At 40.2% G+C, this 22,708-nt stretch overlaps 1 protein-coding gene across 6 annotated transcripts in view; it reads right to left on the reverse strand.

Moving 5' to 3' along the window:
* Positions 1-22,708, reverse strand: part of SDK1 (sidekick cell adhesion molecule 1) — a 393,312-nt gene that overhangs the window by 65,845 nt on the left and 304,759 nt on the right. For all 6 annotated transcript variants that reach the window (XM_048061197.2, XM_048061189.2, XM_048061203.2 and 3 more), the window contains 6 exons: positions 20,067-20,176; positions 17,443-17,593; positions 15,300-15,537; positions 9,616-9,731; positions 9,161-9,350; positions 7,060-7,158 (listed from right to left, as the gene is read on the reverse strand). In XM_048061197.2, coding sequence (XP_047917154.2) covers positions 7,060-7,158; positions 9,161-9,350; positions 9,616-9,731; positions 15,300-15,537; positions 17,443-17,593; positions 20,067-20,176 — 904 coding nt within the window. The remainder of the gene's footprint in view (positions 1-7,059; positions 7,159-9,160; positions 9,351-9,615; positions 9,732-15,299; positions 15,538-17,442; positions 17,594-20,066; positions 20,177-22,708) is intronic.

Consider the following 22,708-nt stretch of genomic DNA (forward strand, 5'->3'; position numbering starts at 1 on the left):
CTTCCAAAATCAATTAATACCAGAACTGGTGTGGGGCTTTATTACTCAAGCTGAATACAGTTGTATGATTAAATGCTTCATGAAGTTACGCAGGGCAGAGGGCAGCCAGCAAATCCAAATCAGAGCAGCTGAAAACAAAATAGTCATGACATGATTCTGCCAACCGCCTGCTCATCTTCCGAAAGACAAAGGGGTCTGCAGACACCTGAGACCATCTTTTTCTCTTGGAATTAATATCCCAGCTAGAGTTTGAACTCCCACCAAATTTTGGCTGTAGCAAGAACAAGAGGAGCCAAACTTGGTGTGCTCCATTCTTGAAGGTCAGCGCATGAAAACTGCGCATTGTATCTTACCTGTAGCTATTAGACAAAATCAAAGGCATTTATTTTTCACTGTGAATATCCAACAATTGCCACACGCCCATTCATGGGGAAAGACACAGAGTTTGTGCGCTCTCTTGAGTAAACGCCGTACTTGTGTGTGGTACATGCTCTCATGAACAGTGAAATTTAATTGGGATACAGATGGTAATAATTTTGGTGTGCTGATTCTCACAGTGCTGTTGATGAAGCCCCAGCATTCCCTTGCCCTTTTTTTTCTTCCGCAGCTGTTAGGAGATGGAGGGCAACAGCCATAGCTGCCTTACACAGAACAAACCTAGCTGCACAGCCACCTCTAAGAGCAGCCTGGCCTTCAGAGCACCTGTGGCTTCAGCCTGAGCTCCTGCAAGCTGTGGTTACAGCTGGTACAGAGCCGTGTCACTGCACTGCCCCAGTATGCAGCAGCCACCCACACCTGAAAACATGCCCCCGGAACAGAAAGCTTCCAGCACCTGAGCTGGCTCATTTCATGCTGCCGTGGGTATCCCCGTGCAGTGCCGCGGTCTATGTGCTGGGTACATTCGTACACCAACTTGTCCACAACTGGGTGGATGATGCTGGATTAATACATAAAATGTGGCCTGAATCTGAGAACTCCTGAGCATGCTTACATGCCAGCAAAGTCTTAGGGTCTTACACTTTGAATATCTCATTTCCTCTCCTGCAAACTATCTTCTTTCACCCACCAGCTCTCCCATTGCTGGTCCCATATGTTTCATCACAATATTTTTGTATCTTTAATACTACAGCATTTCGATCTTTTGCAAAAGTCCACAGGAACATAGAAAGCAGTGGAGGGAAGAAACGGATACATTAGGATCTTTCTTTTTTATACAGATGTGCAGAACACAGGAGTGAGAACCCTGGTGTAAGATCTCAATAAAGGGGAAAATAGAAAGAGAAAAGCACTGGGGCAATTTTTACAGCAGCAGGGAAGATGAAGGAAGAAGCAACTAAGATGGCTAAAGAAGTTTGATAAAGCGACTTAAGATGTAAAGAATAAGACCTGGAGGGAAACAGACAGTATTAAAAGAATAGAAAACTTGATTTATCTAGTTATTAAAAGATGAGTATATCTGTGAAATATCATTGTCAAGCAATTTTCTCTCTTTTCTAAATCATTCTAAAATATGAAGTGTAGTTAAAATGTGAGGAGGAAATAGAAAGACAACTATTTACTGCTAAATGGTGGTACTCATGCTAGAAAGCCAATTACAAATGTGCACAGATCAGGCAAAGGAACACACACTTGTCTAGGCCATCATGACAACTTACACAGGAGTGGATCCTTGGCTAATGTAAAACCTAATTTAGCCATGAGAAAAAAGAAATCTCTTGTCACACCCTGTCTCAGACAAGTTCTGCAAACTCTCTTTCAGTCCCTCTCTTTGAAAAATAGCACCAGCTACTGCTGTACCCTCCCCTACACGTGCCATGCTGGCTGGCAGTTGGGGCAAATATCTATTTTCCTGGGTATCTCAGGAAGACTTTACACAACCATAGCCTGCACCTTTACATATTTCCTCAGAAACTCAACACTTCCCTCAGCGTGATGCAAAGGTACATATCCAGCCTCTGCATCTGAGCTCGGCTCGCTCTTGTTGCTGCCTACAAACCTCCCGAGACACACTCAGTATCTTAATTTTGATCCCCTACACCACCTTCCACTATTAGACAATTTGGGCAGCCAAGATAAGTTCTGTCATGAAAATCACTGCTCTGAGTGACACGGAAGATGTAATATTAAACCACAGCTCAGATAATAATTAGGGCTAACACAAGATCAAAAAGATAAAATTATTAAGTTGATGAATTTCAGCAACAAGGGAGGGGAGAAGACAGGAAATGTTGGGTGAAATTAAACGAGGCAAATCAATAGAGGTAAATGGAAAGTGTTCAAAGAGAAATTAATGTATGCTTGAGGCAGTATGTAAGAGGCAATACCTGTGATTACTGCAGTGGATGAATAAGGAAGCTACATTCCCTTACTAGATTATGACAATACAATGTTACAGATACGTTAGATAAAAAAAAAAAAAAAAGTAAAATCAAAGGTTATGAATGAAAGTGAAATCTTTAAAAGGTGATCACAGCAAACTTTTCTAGGAAAGGAGCATCTTACAGAATGTTAATTGTCTGGATGGTCAGTCAGAGGAATATGTACTGTTTTCTTCATTTTTCTTTTTTTTTTTTTTTTCCCCCCTACATACCATTAGATCCCAAAGCTTTTCTGTTATTGGGAGTTCTGCTGTTCACCAGAACAAAGTAGCATAACAAAAAACCTGAAAGATCAGCTCCTCAGGAGTTTGTTTATTCATTGAAACAAGGCTTATTTTTGCATTAGCATCTTCTTAAGTATTTTTTGCACAACTGCAAGCAGTTCCATGAGCTATGCTTTCTGAACTCAATAAATGGCAACAGTCTGAACTGCCTGTTAAATGTTAGGTCACTAACACAGCCAGCAGATTCCCCAAAGCAAACAGGCAGGAAGATGACAACACACCATGAATATAAAAAAGCTTTCAAGCTCATCACCATACAAAGCCCTTCAGAACTGACAGCACCCGCTCATGCAGGCCATGGTGCAGCAGAGATACAAACACTTATTAATTTGTCACAGAACTTAGGGAAAGCCAAACGATACTGGGAGGTTACGGTCTGCCTAGTGGAGCAGCAATCCAGTTTGTTGATTTTACTGCTTATCTGTTTAAGGGCCAGCGGGTGTGCAAATGCAGCCTAGGATCAAAATACGCATTTGCAAACATGGATTACATCCAATTTTGGTTCTAATTCTCAGTGGAGTTCTTACACTCTTTTGCAATAAGCTTCAGGTGAACGCTAAATACAAGCCTACCATGAGGAATACTAACCAGGAAGGATGCTGGCTGAGCTCTTGTTTTTAGGGGAGGCTCATGGATAGACTTGCATATATGCACATTAATGCATCATTTTCCTTTAACAGTGTTTGAAGGAGCTATGCTGGGTGCTAGCTGAATGGAGCGCAGAAAAGAAGACAGAGTTAAGCCTCAGATGGTTACTGTAACATTCCCGAAAGGAGAAGTAGAAATATCTAGCAGTTCTCTACAGTAAAATATTTAAACAAACAAACAAGTAGTTTTCTCTCTTGGTGCCTGCCAGTATTTCATCCTGCTAATCTCTCTCTGAAATGCTGGAACATGTTTTGATATAGATTACAAAAATGTTAGCTGCAAAGGTGCTTGTATACTCAGAGGACAAAGCTAGCAGAGCAGGAACATTAGTTCAAAGGCTGTGAATATAAGTTGCTCTTGCAAAAGAAAAAAGTATTTTTTTCTTTGCAACCCCACTAGCGTATAACAGGGCACCTTGCAAAGTAATATTAACTTATTATTTTCCAGTAATTCTACTTCAATGTGCAAGAGGGTGGTGGTTACAACGCTCTTTCAAAAGTTCATTGCAATAATAAGATTTAAAAAGTGCACAAGAAAGAAAATAAACTTGCAACCTTTAGAATGTTATGTTTTGTTTTTTGTTTTTTTTTTTTTTTTAATTTTTAAGCTATTTTTGAAGCACCCCTCGCTTCTTAGAAAAGATCACAGAAGTATCCAATGTAATTTTTACCTTTTCTCTCTGACATTGGCAGCTAACTACTTCCTCCAGGAACCTCAGTTTTTCTACTATCAAAAAAATAGAGGAGTGAAAACTGTTGAATGAAGACAATGGATTTCAAAGAGGTGGACTGGGGGAATTGGTAAAGCCCCCTGGGAAGGAATTCTAAGGGAAAAAGGAATTCAGGTTAGCTGACAGTTTTAAAAGAAACAAAAATAAAGGTACAACTATCCCAATGCAGACAGATGATGTTAAGAGCCCAGTACGTTTGCATTCAGACCTCACTAATGACCTGAAAATCAAATCTGAATTGTACTAAAAGTTGAAACAGGACAGATTACTAAGGGAGTGTATAAATAGACAGCACTAGCATGTAGGGACAAAATCAGAACAGCTAAAAGTGCACAGTGAGTTATAACTTAAAGGGCAAAGGCAGCGAGAAAGATTTTAGAAATACATTAGAAATACAAGAGACAGAAGGAGAGGTCAACTACTGGGAATAAAAGATGAACACAAGACAGGTGACACAAAAGAGCAGAAGGCTGATACCTCTGCTGCTTCACTTTCACACAAAACCCGTTGATATTGACTAGATACTTAACACAAATTAAAACTGACAACAATAGAAGTATGGATGTAGGCTAGAATAGAGAATAGGTTAACGAATATTTAGCTAAGCTAGATGTAATCAAGTCAGAAAGGCCTGATGAAATTTGCCCTGCAGTGCTTATATAACTAGCTGGAGCCATCTCTGAATAATTAGTGATTATCTTCAAGAACTTGTGGAGGGCAGGTGACATGCCAGAATATTACCGAAGGGCAAGCAGAGTACCTTATCTTATAAAATGGAGGAAGAAAAAACAAAGGAGTTATGAACAAATTAAGCTAAAGTTTAATACCTAGAAAGATCCTGGAAAAAAAAAAAAAGAGGAAAGATATAAACATCCATGAGATAATTAAGTGCCAGGGAACAGTTAATAGGTATTTGCCTGGAACAAATAATAAATATCAAATAATTTGTTTTCCATTTTGAAGGTGTAATTTGGTCAGGTGGGAAGAGTAGATATGATCCACCTTGACTTCAAGTAAGGCTTTAATATGGTTCCACATGGCCCTGTCAAAAGCAAACTAGAGAAACAGAATTTAAGAAAAATACTGCACATTTTGCCTTGGTCACTTAAAAAAAAAAAATCAAAATGTTGTTAGCAACAGTTTGCTAACACATTGCTAGGACATATTAAGTAATGTGTAACGAAAACAAGTCCTGAGTCTGTTTCCGTTCAGTATTTCCGTTAGTGACCTGGCTGATGGAATTGCCAGTCTACTTGCAAACTTCAAAAATAAAACCAAATTGTGAGCAGTTGCGAGCCCTTCAGAGGACAAAACTGTAATTTGAAGTGATCCTGTTAATGAGAAGAGATGGTCTGGAATCAGTAAGATGAAATTCAATAAAAATACATGCAAAATATCACGCTCACAAAGAAAAAGCTTAATGTACACCTAGAAGAGGGACTGACCTTGAGATGTACTGCAGAAAAGGGGAAGAAATTAACAGCGGGCCATAACTTACTTCATTACAACACCAGTGCTGCAAAAAAGACAAGACAGGACCAGGTACCCTGCGATGTGTTACTGAGTACGGACTGTGCAAGATATAGAAGACAACAGTCTACATGCTAAACATGACAAGCGTGCTAAGGGACACCTTTCACCTTCCCTTCCAGCCCCATACTTGTATGATTTTGTCATCAATGTTGTGGCACTCGACTAAGAATTGAACGAGTGGATGAATTGCACAGGGCACTGTGCAAAGATGAATTGAAAGAGAGTTCTTACTCCACTGAGCTTGCAACTCCAGAAAATAAGGCTGACCAAATGCAGAAACAGGAGACATTGCAATAGTCCAGAGAGCAAAATATCTTTTGTACTTTCTCATCATTTGTAACAAATGAATTTTTTTCTCCTTAACCACATCCTGTGATTCAAATCCCAGTCTCTACTAAGAGCAAACTTAGATGACACACAGTTCCTTAAAAGAAACACAACAAATCAAACCCAGAAGACAACCTGGAAGCCAAGCTTCCTTGAGCTGCAGAGAAACCCTGCGTTGATCTGTCTCTGACAACTAAGTGGTGCCAAGTTTCACACAAACTCTCTTTCTTGTGCTAAGAAGATCCCTGCAGTGGCTGCCTTTGGACCCCATTTGATGATTTCCTTGCAACTTCAGGTGTCAGGATTACCTCCTGAGCACCCCCTGTGAGAAACTACACACCTAAGCAAAGACTCCGACTTCTTGACTCAGGATCTAAACAGAAAGACAGACTAGTCCTTTACTTAAAGGGATATTTAGAGGGATAGTCCTTACTCACCCACTAAGACTATCATAAAATGTGTTGAACATCAGCACAGGACACAGACAAAATTATCATGTAAATATTAGCTACGTTAATTTAAGAGGCAAGAATAGATTATTGCATTGTAAAAGCCCTCAATGTTTTAAAAGTACAAGTAGCTGCTGGTATACTCCTGGTGCAAAGGCAACCCAGGAGTTACAATAGCAGGAAGGTAAGAAGGTTTTTCATGAATTCCTGTCATTCCTTGCTGCCCTGGTTTACCTCAATAAAAAGCCAAGTGTGAGTTAACTCCTTGCAACCTGAAGGAAGCAGTAAAACAGAAGCACACGTGAAAATGACAAGTTAGGGATGCCTGGCAAAGGCAAGCGAGGGGAAGGAAGGGAAAAACCAACTCTGTCCTGCTGTCGCTCAACAGGCAGCTTGCCAAACAGCCCAGCCAAGCAGGTTACAAATCCAAATGCAGATGGAAAGAGAGATGACAACTCAAACACAGTGCCATGAATGAAATGCAATTCTGACTCAGGAAAACACACGCCACAGAGCCTGGCAGAATTTTCCTCCTCACCACAGGGTACTGTGTCTCTCGGCTGATATACCAGCCTATTTTCTTTTCTTTAGCCATGGATCTGCTTATGTGTGGTTTCTAATCCAATGTGCAAGGAAAACCCAACATCCACAGAGCACGCTCTGGTCTCCAGCCCCCTCCTGCCAGCCCTGGGCTTGCTGCTCCCTCTTACCCAGGATAACTCCGTTGGGCTCCTCCGGTGGCTGCCAAACAATTCGCACCGACGTCAGCCTCACCTCGGGGAACACCAGCCTCACGGGCGGCCCGGGGGCTGGAAAGAGAAACAGAGATCGCGCTAGCAAGCATTGTGTGTCAGAGGAATTACAAGTTTTCTGTTTATTTTACACGGAAGGCAGCCCAAGGTATAGCACGCCAATAATAAATAGATGGTTAGGAGCGCCCACGTACATGCATAACACATTTACTCTGAGGGATCCTGTCCACAGCCGAATGCCTCCAGCACCCACGAACTCCAAGCACAATACAGAACTAGTACACCCTACTGTGTTTTACTGCACATGTGAAATGAGTTTACCAGGATGCTCTGACAAATGAGCTTGACCTCTGCAAGTTATCTCCTGGTGGTGTAGCGGGGAGCCCCCGCGAGCCAGCCGCATCGCCGCCTCGTCACCAGATAACCGAGCACATCCCACGAAGCATGTCACTGAGCTGCCTTTACGGACAGGAGTTGTGTCAGCTTAATCTACTTCACACCTGCTGGAGCTGAATAATATCTCCTCTCTGTGTCATCGGTGCTAGCTTTGAACTGCCTTCTGATTTTACACGTGCATTTTAAACACATAGGTCTGAGCAAGAGAACCCGAGGCAGGTGAGGTGCACGTTAATACGGATGGCTGCTGGCTGCACTGACCATTCCAGGTTTGCAAGGTGAGGAGATGTTAATTCACACATTTGCATCCACAGAATTTCCCCTTCAGCACAAATTCCACCTGCGTGTTACCCCTGATGATACTTTTAATTAAGCTGAGCCCAGAGGAGACACAACATATTTATGTCAGGAGTACGGAGATGGAAGAACAATTTGTATCATTTTGCCAACATGCACTTAAGGAGGGAACTGCTATAATGGGGTTATCTTAAACAAACAGTTTTAAATATTTCTCATTAAAGTCTGATACATACAATTCCATGAGTGCTCTTTTACTCCCTGCAGAGTTCTGCTAACAGCAATTTCTCTTTGTTTCCTTTCAAAGAAAAGCCATGTCACTACAGAGGCTGAATGCTGAGAAAACGGCTAAAAGAAATGCCTGGGAGCTGCTGTCCCCTTTCTGTCCCATTCCTGTCCCTGCATGCTCTTGCACCTTCCCTGCACTCTGCAGAAAATGTCTGGTTAAGCCGGGAGTCTGAAAGTACTTCAGCCCAACCAAATAGCCTTAAAGAATTTGCTTGTAGATACCAATGTTTATTCCATTTCTACTGGGAACATTTTGACAAAGAAAGAGATTTGTATGTTTGTTTTTCTTCATTGGGAGTAATAAAAAGAAGCCTCTTGCACAGATACTACCCTTCATTTAATAGCAAAAAGGTAATGAAACTAAAAGCAACTACAGCATCTGCAAAGCGAAAGATGTTTTAAGAGTTGAATTAAATTTCTGTACAGCTCCACCAGCAGGAATGCTCTCACCCTGCAGGTGTGTTCAAACAGAACCGGGGTGAGGAGGGTTGCCCATGGTCTTTCAGCACATCAAACTGCACTCCAGAGTCCCTGAGCTCATGGGAGGCACTAGAGGGAATTACAAAAGGAAGCTGGTATGATACCTTCCACGGTCAATGCCTTATTCTTTTGGAAAAAAAACGAGAATGGATTACTTAAGCAGCAAATTCCACATCTCTCCTTCAGTCCAATCAGATCCAGATTTGTTTATTGCTTCCAATTGTAGCACTCTACTTTTTCTTTAGAGCACGATTGAACTTCAATAGACATTTATAATTGGGCTCTATAAATTGTTTTCAATAGAAATTGTCTACCTCAAGCTTCAGAGTACAAATAATTTTAAAAGAATTTTTCCTCTTCATCAGCTGTGGGGAAAGAGGAAATGGGCGACTTTGGTTTTTGATGTTTTTGCCAATTCTCATCCCACGATTGATGGAACAGTTATATTAGGTAAGGATCAAGTCCTTTTAGTTCAAAGTTGAAAAAAAAATCCAAAAAGTCTTAGTGTGGGCTGTCTTCTACACCTGCATCACTAAAAGAAAATAGAGTTAAAATTTGGATCAAGACAGACCCTTATTCTGGCAACCCATACACTTACCATCATCTTTGGTTCTTTCTATAACTGCAGGAGAGCTGGGGACTCCATCTCCAATGCGAGTGAATGCCAAGACCTGGATCTCATAGAGCACATATTTCCGCAAGCCAGACAGCAGGCAAGACTGAGTGTGGTTACCTCTCACTATTTGGCTCTTTGGTTCAGAGTCTAAATCTTTTGCTTTGAAAAGTATCTGTAGAATAAATGCATACGAATACGGAAAGAAAAAGATATTACTGAAGGAAGGGTATGCATTTTAGATTCTTCCTTTTCACAAGATATAAAATGAGATTAAATACACCAATCACCCCTTTCAAAAACAGCACGCTTCTGATATCTTATCTGGTTGAGTTATGGATAATATTAACATCCCCCAAGTGAACAATAAATTACAAATGCAAAAACGTATCCAGGTAGTGCTTTAAAAATGTAGAAAACATGAAACTCCACTTGCATACCTTGTAACCCAGGACGAGACCATTCTGCTCTGACTCAGGGACTGCGCTCCATGTCAGAAGGATCTGGGTTGAACTCACAGCTTCAGCAGACACGTTCTCAGGAGGAGCAGAGGGAACTAGAATCAGACAGCATTACCAACAGCAGAAATTGGTAACACATTCCAGATCATTTTGCTCCATCTCCCTGTCTGCTTGGGATTGTTTTGGGATCCCTTAGAATACTACTCTAATCCCAAAGGACTTGAATACGTTCTGGACAATCCCTTCTTTTCTAGTATTCATTACCTTTACATTTCAGCCTACTTAACAATTTCTTACCAGTTTGTCTCAGAAATCACAATGTAAAGAGCTAAACACTCAACGCTAATCACGGTCTACAGAAGAATAGTAAATATAGACAGACATGAATAAACTTGAGGTTCTATATATTTGCAGTAATTAGAATCAAGTTTAAATTGCTGGACTTCTACAAACGTCTATCTCCTAGTATTTCTTTTCCTTATGCTTTATTTCCCTATGCCAAAAGCTAGAAATCTTTATGAATGGGAGTTTATCTTACAGTATGATCTGCTCTACCATGAAGTTTTAAGCCACCCTGGCTTCCTATATTACCGAAAAGGAAATTATAGCATCTTGTCTAGAATTAGCAATAATGCCAACCACTGGACTGCACCCAGACCTCCCAGTTCAGTAAGAAGTGCTTTAACCTCTAAGCCTTTTGATTATGTGATGGTGCTTAACATTTGCAATACATCAATTATAGACAGATACATTAACGCAAGGTGTATTTTCAGGGACTGATATGGTGTAAATGAAAGATATGCCTATTTCATTTATGTTGCAAAATTGGCTCTTATGAAACTAGAAACATTATTAGAACTGATGGCACGGGAACACTGTAATTTTCTCTGACTCGAGAGAGGAGCAAACTTGCATTTTCTCATGCCATTAAAACTCAAACCACTGCAGAACCACCACACAACTGCAAGCTTTTGTGGGCAAGCTTAATAGCACGCAGTGTTATGCAAGCAGAATTGGAGGCTATTTTTAAGAGTTCACATTTTATGCTGCCCTTTCACATCTTTTTTCCTGTGGCATTTCCAACATCTGAAGGGTGCAATCTTTCCTAAAGCGTGATACACCTGTCAGACCTCAAGAGAACACTCACCAAGTTATGTTACACAAGTACTTATGGACAGTAAGGCTTGATTAGGTGCTGAATATATCACAAAAAGGAACACAAATCTCTGCCAAAAGTAATGCTGTCCAAATGAAAGAACAGATCAGCTGTTTTGAAGGCTAGCTTCTGAAGCTCCTAGCAACATGAACAAGATAATGAGTATGACACCGGAATTAATATAAATGGAAAAAAAAAAAAAAAGACACTAGTCCCCACCCTTGTGCACTCAAGGTTAACCACAGAGATAGTCATTTCTGAAACAATTTCCCTGTTACCAATTATTTGGGACATGAGGAACAGAGCACCATCACATGACACTGCAGCAGACTAAAATCCTATTTTTTTTCCCCCTCCAACGCTGAAGTGCTCTTCTTTTTTTTTAATCTTCTCCTAGATTTATCCCCCACAAGGATATAATTATGTTAAAGGAAAATAGATTGCCAGGAGCCATGAATGTCTTTGGATAGCTGCCATAACTTTATCTGTAGATCTTCACAAAGAGCTACTCCCACATGAATCACTTCTGGAGAGAGAAAGGGTGGAGGTGAGTCGCAGGAAACCAGAATGCATAGAGGAAAGAAGGCCTTTCCAGCCACATTTATTTTTATTTTATCTGGTTTGAATCCTTTCAAGAGTGAAAGTTCCTTTATTTTACAAATATTTCTTTTTCTCTTTGATCAGCAGCCACGAGATTTCCCGAATTCACAAAAGGTCAAGGCTGTGCCCGGGCTGGCCCTGCGTGCATGCTTTCTTTGAGGTGTGTGTACAATCACGCTGCTGGCAGGGGGACTCTAAAGCTAACAAAGGAGAGAATGGTTTGTTGGAAGATTTATTAGCTCAGACTCCTCTTAATTCCCAGTGACAGTCAGAGCAGCTGAACGTCCCCTTTCGCTGGGGAGGATATAAACCCAACATCTAAATGGCAAAAATACTTGCGTTGATCAAGCATTTTGCTCCATGTTAGTTTTCCATTGCTATTCTCATATTGGTGTTGAGAATTTTATTTTAATATGGATGTATGAATTCCAGGCCTCCAACTGATAGTATGGATCTTATTGTTGCCTATCTTTTGTCAGGTAATGCAGTTTGATCAGCCATTTAAAAACGAATTGAAATGTAACCTTCATTTCTTTGACCTCCCTACTCTCTTAGGATATCCTGTTTCAAAGTAATTATAGTTTGCTAAGACTGATTAGTGACTTGAGTGAGGCATATAGATCCTTCTGTCCTCTGCAAACTCTATTCTCTAATGTTTTTTCCTTAACTATTGCACTGAAGACTTAGTTAAAAGCTCCAAAGCAAAGTTTTCATTAGCAACCTGAAAGAACAGTGCAGAAGCCAAGCAACAGTGTCCATAAAATCCCAGAGCTTTAAGGAAATGAACCACTTGAACTTCAATAGGAAAACAAGTTTTTAAGGTTATCTGTGTTGGCATCCAAGATCGTGCGTTCTCCTTCTACAGCTGATATAACCATATTTAATATACAGCAAATGATGCTGGTTTATGTCTCTAACTGGGCCAAAAGCATCTTTCAATAAAACAGTCTGAATTTTGGCTAGGAAAGCTAGATTGTATGATACAGTGGTTCTCTCCATAGCAAAAACGTACCATAGCTGCAGTACACAAACATTTTGCCTATAAAATTAGATCCTGCAGGCCACATTCTCAGCTTGTATCAACTGACAAATCTTGCAGTGACATTGGACCACATCTGAATTATCAACTGATGCACCACGGTAACTGCTTCACAAAAGTCTGTCTCTGACTTTCATCAGAGATTGATCCTTGTGACTGTGCCTGTGTAGGAGCTGATTTTGAAGACGGGTATACACATTCATGCAGCTGAATGCCAGAAAATATTAAGGAACTGGCTAGGTGTATCTGAGATGAACTGTTTGAAAATAAGAGGGTTTGTGTTTAAAACACATCAGCCGTCATGGTTGCTCTAATAAATCAGAAGTCTTCACATTTTCTTGCTTTCTCTATACCATACCTACTACTGTTTCAGCTTGTAGAGCGGAAATTCAGCTTGTTACTCTGCACTTATTTTACAATGTAAAATCAAATGAGTTATTTAATTTCTAACATTAAAAAACATTTTAGATTGGTAAAGCCTGTCCTGTTTAAAAAAATCCTACCTCATCCCCCTCCATCTACAGCTTTTGTACCCAAGAATTTCATTTTAGGGTTTCCCAACTGTTTTTTAAGTCTGGATCACCCAAACACACTGCATTATTTATTCTCTCTTTTTCCTTGTTTTAAGATGTTTCAAATTCAAGTACTCCAGAATCAGGAGAATACCTTTACCAGCCTGCTCCTTTACTGTTAGTGTGTGTGCTCGCTCAGCTATTAGTGATAAGATCTCATATCACAGTACAGCTTTATTTTTAATACAGATTTTGGACTCCAGTGACTGCACGGTCATTAGATAGCATGAGCTAATTTAGTGCCTGGACTCTAACTTCTGAGGCTCCTTGGATGGTGCAAAACCCAGAACTGTGAGTTCTGCCAACGAACCATCTTGGACAATGTCACCTCTGGCCCACTGTGAGGGATGTTTAAAATCTGCAGCATCAGTCAAAACCCACTTTCCTAGGAGTCTGTATCTATAAAATGGAAAAAGAAATATTTAGGAGACCTGCTTTTGAAGGACTTTGAAAGCCTAAGTGATAAATGTAATTTTTCTCATAATTCAGAAGACAGATGTAAAAAATGTTTTGACCTCTTTCTTCAGCTTTTGATAATTTTATTTCTATTTTAACCCCATTTTGTGGTACGTACAGGTTAACTGCAGATTCCCTCTCTCATGCAGATTGCCACTGTATAGTGCTTTTTGTATACTGCAAGTCTAAAAAGATACATCCAAAAGGCTGAGCCCTGACTTGCTCTGTTCAAGAAATCAGATGTTAGTATCAAAGAAAATACATGAAAAAAAACAAATGAGTCCTTATGCCTAGATCACAGCTTTGTATTATTTTGATCCTGGTTTCAGTGTTCCTCCTATAATCATTTTCAAGTCAACTTTCTTTTAATACCACAAGAGAAAATGCCAAATACACACATGCAACCTCTGATCTTTAGATGCTGAGCAAGAGCACTATAATCCTAAGGTTTTATGAAATCACTTAATCTTAGTATTTACTGCATTTCAAAAGAAGTGTTTGAAGAGTAGTGGAAAGGAGAAAATGGAGCATATGGTATCTTTTTATTACGATACAAAACACTTCAAAACTATTTTGTCTGGGTCGTGCTATCTCTAACTCCAGTACAAACATGCCCTGTTTAAAATACCTCTGGCAATAGCTTTCCAATTACTACTTCCCAAAAAGCAGCACTTTAATGGAAGGGGATGACTTTGTCTGGCCTTCTTTTCAGCTAGTTCAAAGGACAGTTATCTGAACCAGCAGACCAAATCGTGCACTACACACAGTGCTCCCATTTCACGCCAACCAACACCGCGTGGTACAGAGGGAACATGCATGTCCCTGTGTCTGTAAGTGTAGGGTATGCATAAGAATAAACTGGAAAACATTTTTATTAAGAAAAACAAGAAAAAATAGTAAGAAAAAATATCAGCATTGGACCTTGCATAAACATAGGTCACAAGGAGCTTTTATTATATAACTTTTAAAACATAAGTATCATCCTTTTTTTAATTATTCACTTGCAATATAAATTTTAATATATCAGGTGCATGTAGGGCAGGTTTGGAAATAGGTTTTGCGGAAGTTAACAGCTAGAGAGCAGCTTTTCAAGATCTCCTTTACTGTTGCTACTGAGCTAACAATAATTTACTGTTGCCTGAAATTGTGAGTTTGCTTATGATATTTGAAGTCTCTATGCTAGTATGGATGAATCAGCTAGACAGTACAGTACCCACGCTCTGTGTCTACATGAGGGTTATGTCTATATAACCTTGTGTACACAATTTTAGAAGGTAGTTTTGAAAATGTGTCATCAAAAGCTCAGATAATTATCTTATTTCTATGTGGCTAATCAGCTCTCTAAAATAATTTCTGCCCTTTTGGAAATGCTTGGAGTTTGAAATTAAATTCCAGATAACCGTAACTGCCAGAAAACCTGCCCCAGACCAGAAGGAGATAGGGGAAGGGGGAGAATTAGGAGCAATGGAGCTACTAGGAAGGGAGAGGAAGCGTGAGATGGCTGCTCAGTAAGAGAAGGCTGTACACAAGCTTCTCGTGCTGCCTGTTATGCTGCCAAACTGGGGCAGGAGTGGGGAGAGGTTGTTTTATTTGCTTTAAATAAACAACCTGCAGGTTTATGCACGAAAACATGGTAGGAGTAAAACAAATAAATAAATAAACTCCCTCAAATGTCTATATGTCTTTTTGCCTTCAGTGCGTCTAGAGATTTTTTTTCCTTTCATTTTTGATTTAATGGATCAACAAGAAAAAAAAAAAAAAAAAAAGCTGAACAAAAAGGCATAAAATGCTGAAAATTCTCCAGCATGTCCTTCACAGCAGACACCGTGCTTTGACTTACCAGACTCCCGTGTACGACCTCTCACTACTTCACTCCATGGTCCCGCCCCGATGGCATTGAAAGCCTGGATCTGCAGTTCATACTCTGTCCACTCCTCCAGATCTTCGATCGTGTACTCTCTCTCCAGTCGGTTGTTAATAACCTTCATCAGGGTGGGAGACTGCAGATCCGCGCGCCAGAACTTTATCCTGTACCCCACCGATTCTGGATTGCCATTATACTGTGTGTCGGGGAGGGGCTGCCACAGAAACAGACAAAGAAAAGCACAATATTACTACACAGAACACATTGCCAGGGCTTTCCACGGTGTATGCCAAGGCTGTCTAAACTCGTATAAGGCCACAGGAAGGCAAAACAGAAAGGGGGATTGATTTCCTGGTTTATTTATCTTTCATTTCTCTAATTTCTGTGTTGCTTGAAATTTTCTTTTAATTTTTACCTCTATTTTGTGCCACATAGATATGCTGACAGAACTGTGCCACTTGTTGTGGGTGTATCAACAGAGATGATACCAATAGAATATATTCAGGGCTTTGTGATTAATTATGGAAATGAATGATAAATTGCTGGAGCATGTGACAAATTCATTTATCGTATTTTTTAAAAAACTTTTTTACTGACTCTCTCCCTATTCATTTATCAGCAGAGATTTATTCCAGTATTCTAACTCCTCAAGCAATTTGGGAGATTAAAATATGAAATAATTAGCCTACTTCATGAAGTTTCAAGTTTCTCCTCATAAAACTAACTACACGATGCCACGGATGGCTGAGATTCAGTTCTGATTCACTGGCAAAGTTTGATATATATTAACATTTCACAGCTTAGAAGACTATATCCCGCAGGCAAGCAGGGCTAAAAATGTGACCCTTATTCTGTTGGAAGGAAGGAATTCCCAGCTCCCAGAGGGACACAGATTCACCTGTAGGTCTTGAAAAAGAGAGATTAAACACTTTCAAATGCTGATGTTATCAAGCACGAAAAAGGCATGCCAGGGCATTTTTAGCTGTGGCTGTTGCTCCTTCTGAACCTTGCACAGCTGGACTCATGGAAACCAGGCTCCCAGATAGTACAGCAAGGAAACACAATCTTAAAAGTTTTCAAAAGTCTCTAAAACAACTTTGAGTTAATTTTGATGTAAGACGCGTAGGTCTGGCTATAGTACCAAAGGTTTAACAATGTGGGCACGTTATTCACACGGTAAAGCCACGAAGGAGTTACGTGGGTCCTATCAAATGAACTGCAAAGGCTTTTTTACACATCCTGAGGTGATGCCTTCGCATTTGATGTTTTGGGCTTTCAAGGTTCAGAACTAACTCCCGTTCCATCGACAATTTAGAATTATTCCTCGCTGATGGGAGAAATCCCCTCCTGTTTCTGTAGCCCGATTTTGACTTCCAGCTGTAATGAGTTTATGCATGGAAAAGCTAACGTTTGGGCAAAAGGAAATCTGCGCTTCATCAGCTTCACACCACAGTAACCCCAGCGGAAAAGCCGACCTAACAGGCGAGAAGAAAAACCATTCTGGAGCAGGTTAATTGCCAAACAAGTCCCAGTGTGGCAACCCTACAGGTAGGTGAGACAGTCAAAGGGGCACAACAGCGTCATCAATCACTGCATCTTTGCAATTAATCTGTTGTGTCTACACTTTATCACATAACTCCATAACCTTCACATAAATATCTTCCTACAGGAGCGTAACATGCAAACTTTGCTGTCTTTGAACTGCAGCTATTCAGTACAGGCAGGATGACTGTCAATGGCCTGTGTGTACCTTCTGGTGGCTGTTTTATACAGAGCAAACAACTGAGCCCTAGGAAACTGCAAATTGGCTCCAGTATTATATTTCTGTCCCACATGTTGACCCAGACTGTGGAAGTAGAGTCTCAAAAGCCGAGGCTTTACACACAGGCATATATTCCCCTGATGAAGTGGCAGAGGCAGTGGCAGTAGGCAATTTAAGTGATTAATAAGGCACTTAAGGTAAGTCTCAGATTTCCGAGTATTCTGAAAAAGGAAATCATTTTGCCGTCACTCCTTATGCCAAACGCAAGGAAAAAAAATAGCATTGCTGAGCTGGGGACCGCCTCCGCACCTCGGGCGCTGGCACCCCCCCCCCCCCCGTCACCACTCGACGGCTCACCACCCAGCGCATCCACAGGCTGGTCTCGCTCGCCGTGCGCACGGTCACGCTCCCAGGGGCGACGTCCGGAGGAGCCTGCAGTGTCTGGATAACCCGCGAGGGCTGGCTCAGAGGGCTGGGGCCCACCACGTTCACCTGCCGCATCCGGAACCTGCAGCAGAGGGATGAGGCTCAGCGAGAGGCACTGAACACCCAAAGGGTGGGAAAACACAAATGGGGTCTCTCTAAATGTTCTGCAAAGGTCATCGCGTGTAGGTCCCCTTTGTATTCACCGCTGAATGGTTGATGGTAACCGTTTCCTGATCCTCTCAGGTATTTAAAAAAATGAAAATGAGATTAGCTTAGGGTCTATTAGAAACTTAGGTATTTGTGTGAGAAATTCACGTTAATTATGCTAAGTCTGATGAGCTTATGCTAGCTGTAAGTGATTTTCTCTTGCAGCACTTACACAATACATCCAGAAAGGTATTAAAATATCAAACTTCAGATATTCTCATTCCCTGTCAATATAAAAAATATTCTGGTGATAACATTTCCCCTCAATTACTGGTTGAAAGAAGCTGATTTATCCCCATGCTGCATTTTCAGCTTTCCTGCACAAGTAAGATTAAGTTATTTAATATGGATATGGTTCTTTAAAAAATAACCTGTCTGCTTGAAACCATCTCTTCTACAATAGAAATCCCTACTGGGTCAGAAGAGATTTAGAGAAATCTTTTTTTCAGGAAGCACCAAATAATTAAGACGTGCTGTACATTTCAGATACTCTCACCCATCATAAACACAAGAAGGTACTGCAATTAGAGGCATCCAGCACTTGCACATAAATACATGACCTGTTCATATTAAACAATTCAATTTTGGACCTAATGACTGAGCTTGGGAAAAGGGTGAGCTAGTCAACATAGCTGTTTTTACTTATCTTCCCTGATCTCCTTGGAAAATGCATTAAAGGAAACACATTAAACAAATACTGTCCTTGATTCTACTGTCAAACGTTGGTACGAAATATAGAAAAGAAGCTGGCCGATAAAGATGTGGTTTGATAATTAGCTTTCATGATTTATTTCCTAAGTAGGTAATAAGTAAAGCTGACTAAAGAACAACAAATCCATTTGACAACTACTCTCTAAGTTTCAAAAAAATTATATAAAATTGTTCTAGACAAACAAAATAAAAAAGCTCATCTTTGTGTTTGTGAGAGAAAATAGGCAAAATTCAAGGAGCTGCTTTAGTGTACAAATGATGATGAAGAAAATCAGAGCGATCAGGGATCACTCTAATATTCAGTAGGTACGTAAGGAAAACGAGTGTGATACTCCAAAGAGAGAAATGAGATGTAGCAGCAAAATAAGCCAGAAAGTTCGATATAAAAAATATATATATATATATCCCAAACTCATCATATATTTCCTTATTATTTGTTAGCCCTACAACAGTTCTCAATGCCTCTGGTATGTGCGTAAGTGATACTTTGCATTGACTCTGAACACTGAGCTCTGGTACAACCTGCACTTTACTATCACCTATGCCTCTTCAGCTTTAAAGATCTACCGTTTTGGAGAGCCAAGTCTTTTCAACCTAGGTCATTTTTCTAAACCTCTGTACAAGATATTTCTGCTCATATACCAAAGTTTAGAAAGAGCTTTTATTTAAAAAAAAAAAAAAGGAAAAAGGAAAAAAAGGGAAAAAAAGGATAAAAAGAAAAGTACTTTAATAAAAAGGGTGAGGTGTAGGACACTTCAGTGGAGAGTTTGTGTGAAACCCACTATGCTTCTGGGCTTTTGACTAAGGGAAGAAGACTAGTAGTGTACCAGCTAGTTTTAAATGATACGAACTTTACTTCGGTTGTATCTAATGGTAGCTCTCTACAGCACATGGGATAGCTAACTGGCCTTTCAGCCAGGGGAAAATGTACAAAGCTTCTTGTAAGTTGATTTAACACTTGTCACTATACCTCCTTGCCAACCAGCCTTTATGTTAGCAAGCTATTTCACAAAGTATTTTTGTTAGGATTGAATATCTCAAATTCTCAAATCTTGTCTATACTAAAGCAATGCATCACTTGCATTGCATTGATTTAAAAATCAATCTAATTTAACAGGGGTGCACCCATAATGTAGATGCACTTCAGTCAGCTTAAGCCTTGCATATATCTATTAAGTTTAATTGGGGAAATTCTTACAAACAAAGGCTTCATCTAATTGATGTTACCAGATTAAGCTAAATCAATAAAATGATGTTTGAACTGATGTAAATATGTAATTACAAGTTTGCACCAGTTTAACTACAATTGATTTATCACTGATTGATGTTACACTGGTGCGCCCTTTAGATGAGAGAAGTCACAGGATATCAGTTACTCATAATACCATTTCACTTTGCACTTGTCTTCCCTTTTTAATATTATGAACTATATTGCATGCAAATTATAATTAACAGTATAAGACAAACAATTTTAAGTATAAACTGTGGAAACAGTGAACCTTTCCCTTTTGTTCGGATAACAAAATACAGCCAGCTGTTACTGATTAGGAAAGCTGTTCCATAATGCAATTAACTTTTTTTTTCTCCTTTCTCTTCCCCCCCCCCCCCCACTGCAGCTAATAACCTGCTGTTCTTACCTGTAATGAGTGTAAGGAGTAAGGTTTGGCACCTCCAGCATCTGAGCATCAGGTTCATTCTCCACCTCATGGAGATTCACCCACTCTTCTTCATCACCCAATACACCAACCTGTATAAAGGAAAGGTAAGAACAAATATAAAACAGACTATATGTGTGTGTGTTGCATATCTATGGGTGTATATTTACATATCTGTGTATATATATATATATATATAATTTTATGTACCCAGTTTTGCAATGTGTGCCACCCAGTGCAACGGAAGGACAAATACTTCTAAACATGTGATATCCATGTAATATTTATTTTCACATAACAAGACATTAGTTATTTGTAAAGCAACAGCATAGCCAAGTTAGCCAACTTGTACCTGACTGGTACTTTACCAGGATTCTCTGATAGGATCTATTCCAGAAAAACACCGTGAGAGCTATTACCCCATTCAATCTCACTTCCGCAATACAAAAAATATTAAAGGAGTAATATAACAAAATGAAAAATAGCCTTGATAATAACTCACATGAACTGATGCATGCTAAGTAAGTCTCAATGGAGGCAAAATGCTACAGAAATGAAGATGGAGAAACAAAAACAAAGTCAAAGAACAAAAGTGTTTTAACCCCTCATCTACTGGGCTGCTCTTAGACCAGGCTCTTCCACATGCAGAGCTTTGTAATAATTAATCACAGCACTGCTGAGAATCAGCCCAACACGTCCCTCAGCTACAGCACTGTTAGAAGGGACGGAAGAGTGATGGGAGCCAAAAAGCGTTACTTTCCATATAGATTTTTGGAGATGCTATGAAGATGAATGAGGACTTAAGGAGGTCAACAAGACATGAGAGGAAGGCCAGCCCGACGTGGGACCCCGGAAGGCGGCAGTATGAGCAGGCGGAGTGTGTGCTTAAGAGCCATAGGAGATGGAAGAGAGGCGGTAGATGGCTGAATTTCACTTTGGAGATTCACAAGTGTAGAAACACTGAGGATCTTAGATAAGACTGCCCGCTGTAATTTCCTTGCACCGTGCACTTTTTTACTCCAGTGCTTCAGCCCTGCCACAACGAAGTGGGTCTTTGCTTCGATTCATTGAGGGAGTGATGCTCGCATCACTCTGCTCTTTCACTACAGCTCCAGGACAATCCCACTTCATCAAGATTTAAGAACATCCAAAATATCCTTTGGGGTGAGACAAGTAGACCAGGCAGCTGGCATTCCAGCTCCAACATGGCAACAGCAAGTAGCGTTTTGTGAGAGCTGCGATCCTGGCCATAGCTGTAGTCAGCTCCCTCACCCTGCCCTGGTATCCACAATTCTGGATTGAGGGATATTAGAGGGACATACGCAGCTATTCCCTTTAGTATCTATTTATGGACTTCACGTCCATTAAGGTGACTAATCCTTTTTTAACCTTCTGACACTATCTACTTCCACAGCCTGCTGTGGCAACAAATTTCAGAAGCTCAAGACCCAGTGTGTAAAGAGCTACTCTCTTTAATCTTTTTTAAATAGATCCCTACGAGTTCTGTATACTAGCTACAGCCATTGACACTGTCAAGGCACTCGATAGGCAACATAGCCCAAAGTATCTAGCAAATCCCAAGTATTTTGAACAGAAAATGAGGTTTCTTTCACTCTTTCTTTCCCCTACAGGAGAAGCCGCCTGATTTATTTATAGATGTTTTAGTTCTTTGCTCACTCAGGAGTTGATGTGCTGCATATTTATGTTTGTGCATGAAGAAATGACACAAGGAAAATTAGGCCAAAGAAATAAGTTCTGTATTGCACAGCGAAAGGAAGCCTCTGTGATCTTCCTGGCAGAGGACTGCTTTCATGGAGGAATGTGGTTGCAAAGGTGTCGGTGGGCCTTTCAGTCTTGATGGTATCACAGACACTGCTAAACACCAAAGATCTTATCATCTACTCTGACATTTATTTTATGGGCCTTTGAAATTCCCAGTCCCAACTGTGCTCCAGAAATTTTAGTGAAGTTCATGGATAGAGAAGCTTAAAGGAAGCATCTTGAGACAGGTCTGCACGGTAAAACAGAACAGACCTAAACTGAACACAGAGACCAAAGCGATGATAGAGGTGTCATTTAAAAAACAACTACATGAACAAAGAAAGGAAGAGAGGGCTGATTTCAGTCACGGAAACACAGAACGCTTTTTATTAGAAGAGTTTCTGATTAATTCTGTAGAATGCACGCTGTAGAATGCTTATTTTTACAAAATTCCTTGCTCTTAACAGTATCTCCTCAAAGTGCCGCAGTAATTGTATAGCAACAATTCAGTGTTTTGGAGGCTGCAAATAATCTCCAGTAGTGAGTTAGAGTCTTCTTTTTATATTCCAAGAACAATAAGAGCTTTTAAAATATTTCTTGCATAGGGGGAAAAAAAAGACCGCAGGTTTCGATCATTATGCAGCAGCAGGCAGGTCATTAATACACATTAAGGACCACATGGTTCGGACCCAGAGGCCCACAGGGCTGTGAACAATTGACATTGACTCAAGCTTGAGAGGTGTCCAAAACCCCTGCCTGTTTTGCAGATATGCATTTACCAGCTGGCTGCAAAGGTGAAAATATTAAGGATCTTTTACTGATTGAGAGCTGGTGAAAGCTTTTATGTGCACAGGACTATGGCA

Source organism: Anser cygnoides, chromosome 15, assembly GCF_040182565.1.
Source record: "Anser cygnoides isolate HZ-2024a breed goose chromosome 15, Taihu_goose_T2T_genome, whole genome shotgun sequence".
In the NCBI taxonomy this organism is placed as follows: Eukaryota; Metazoa; Chordata; class Aves; order Anseriformes; family Anatidae; genus Anser; species Anser cygnoides.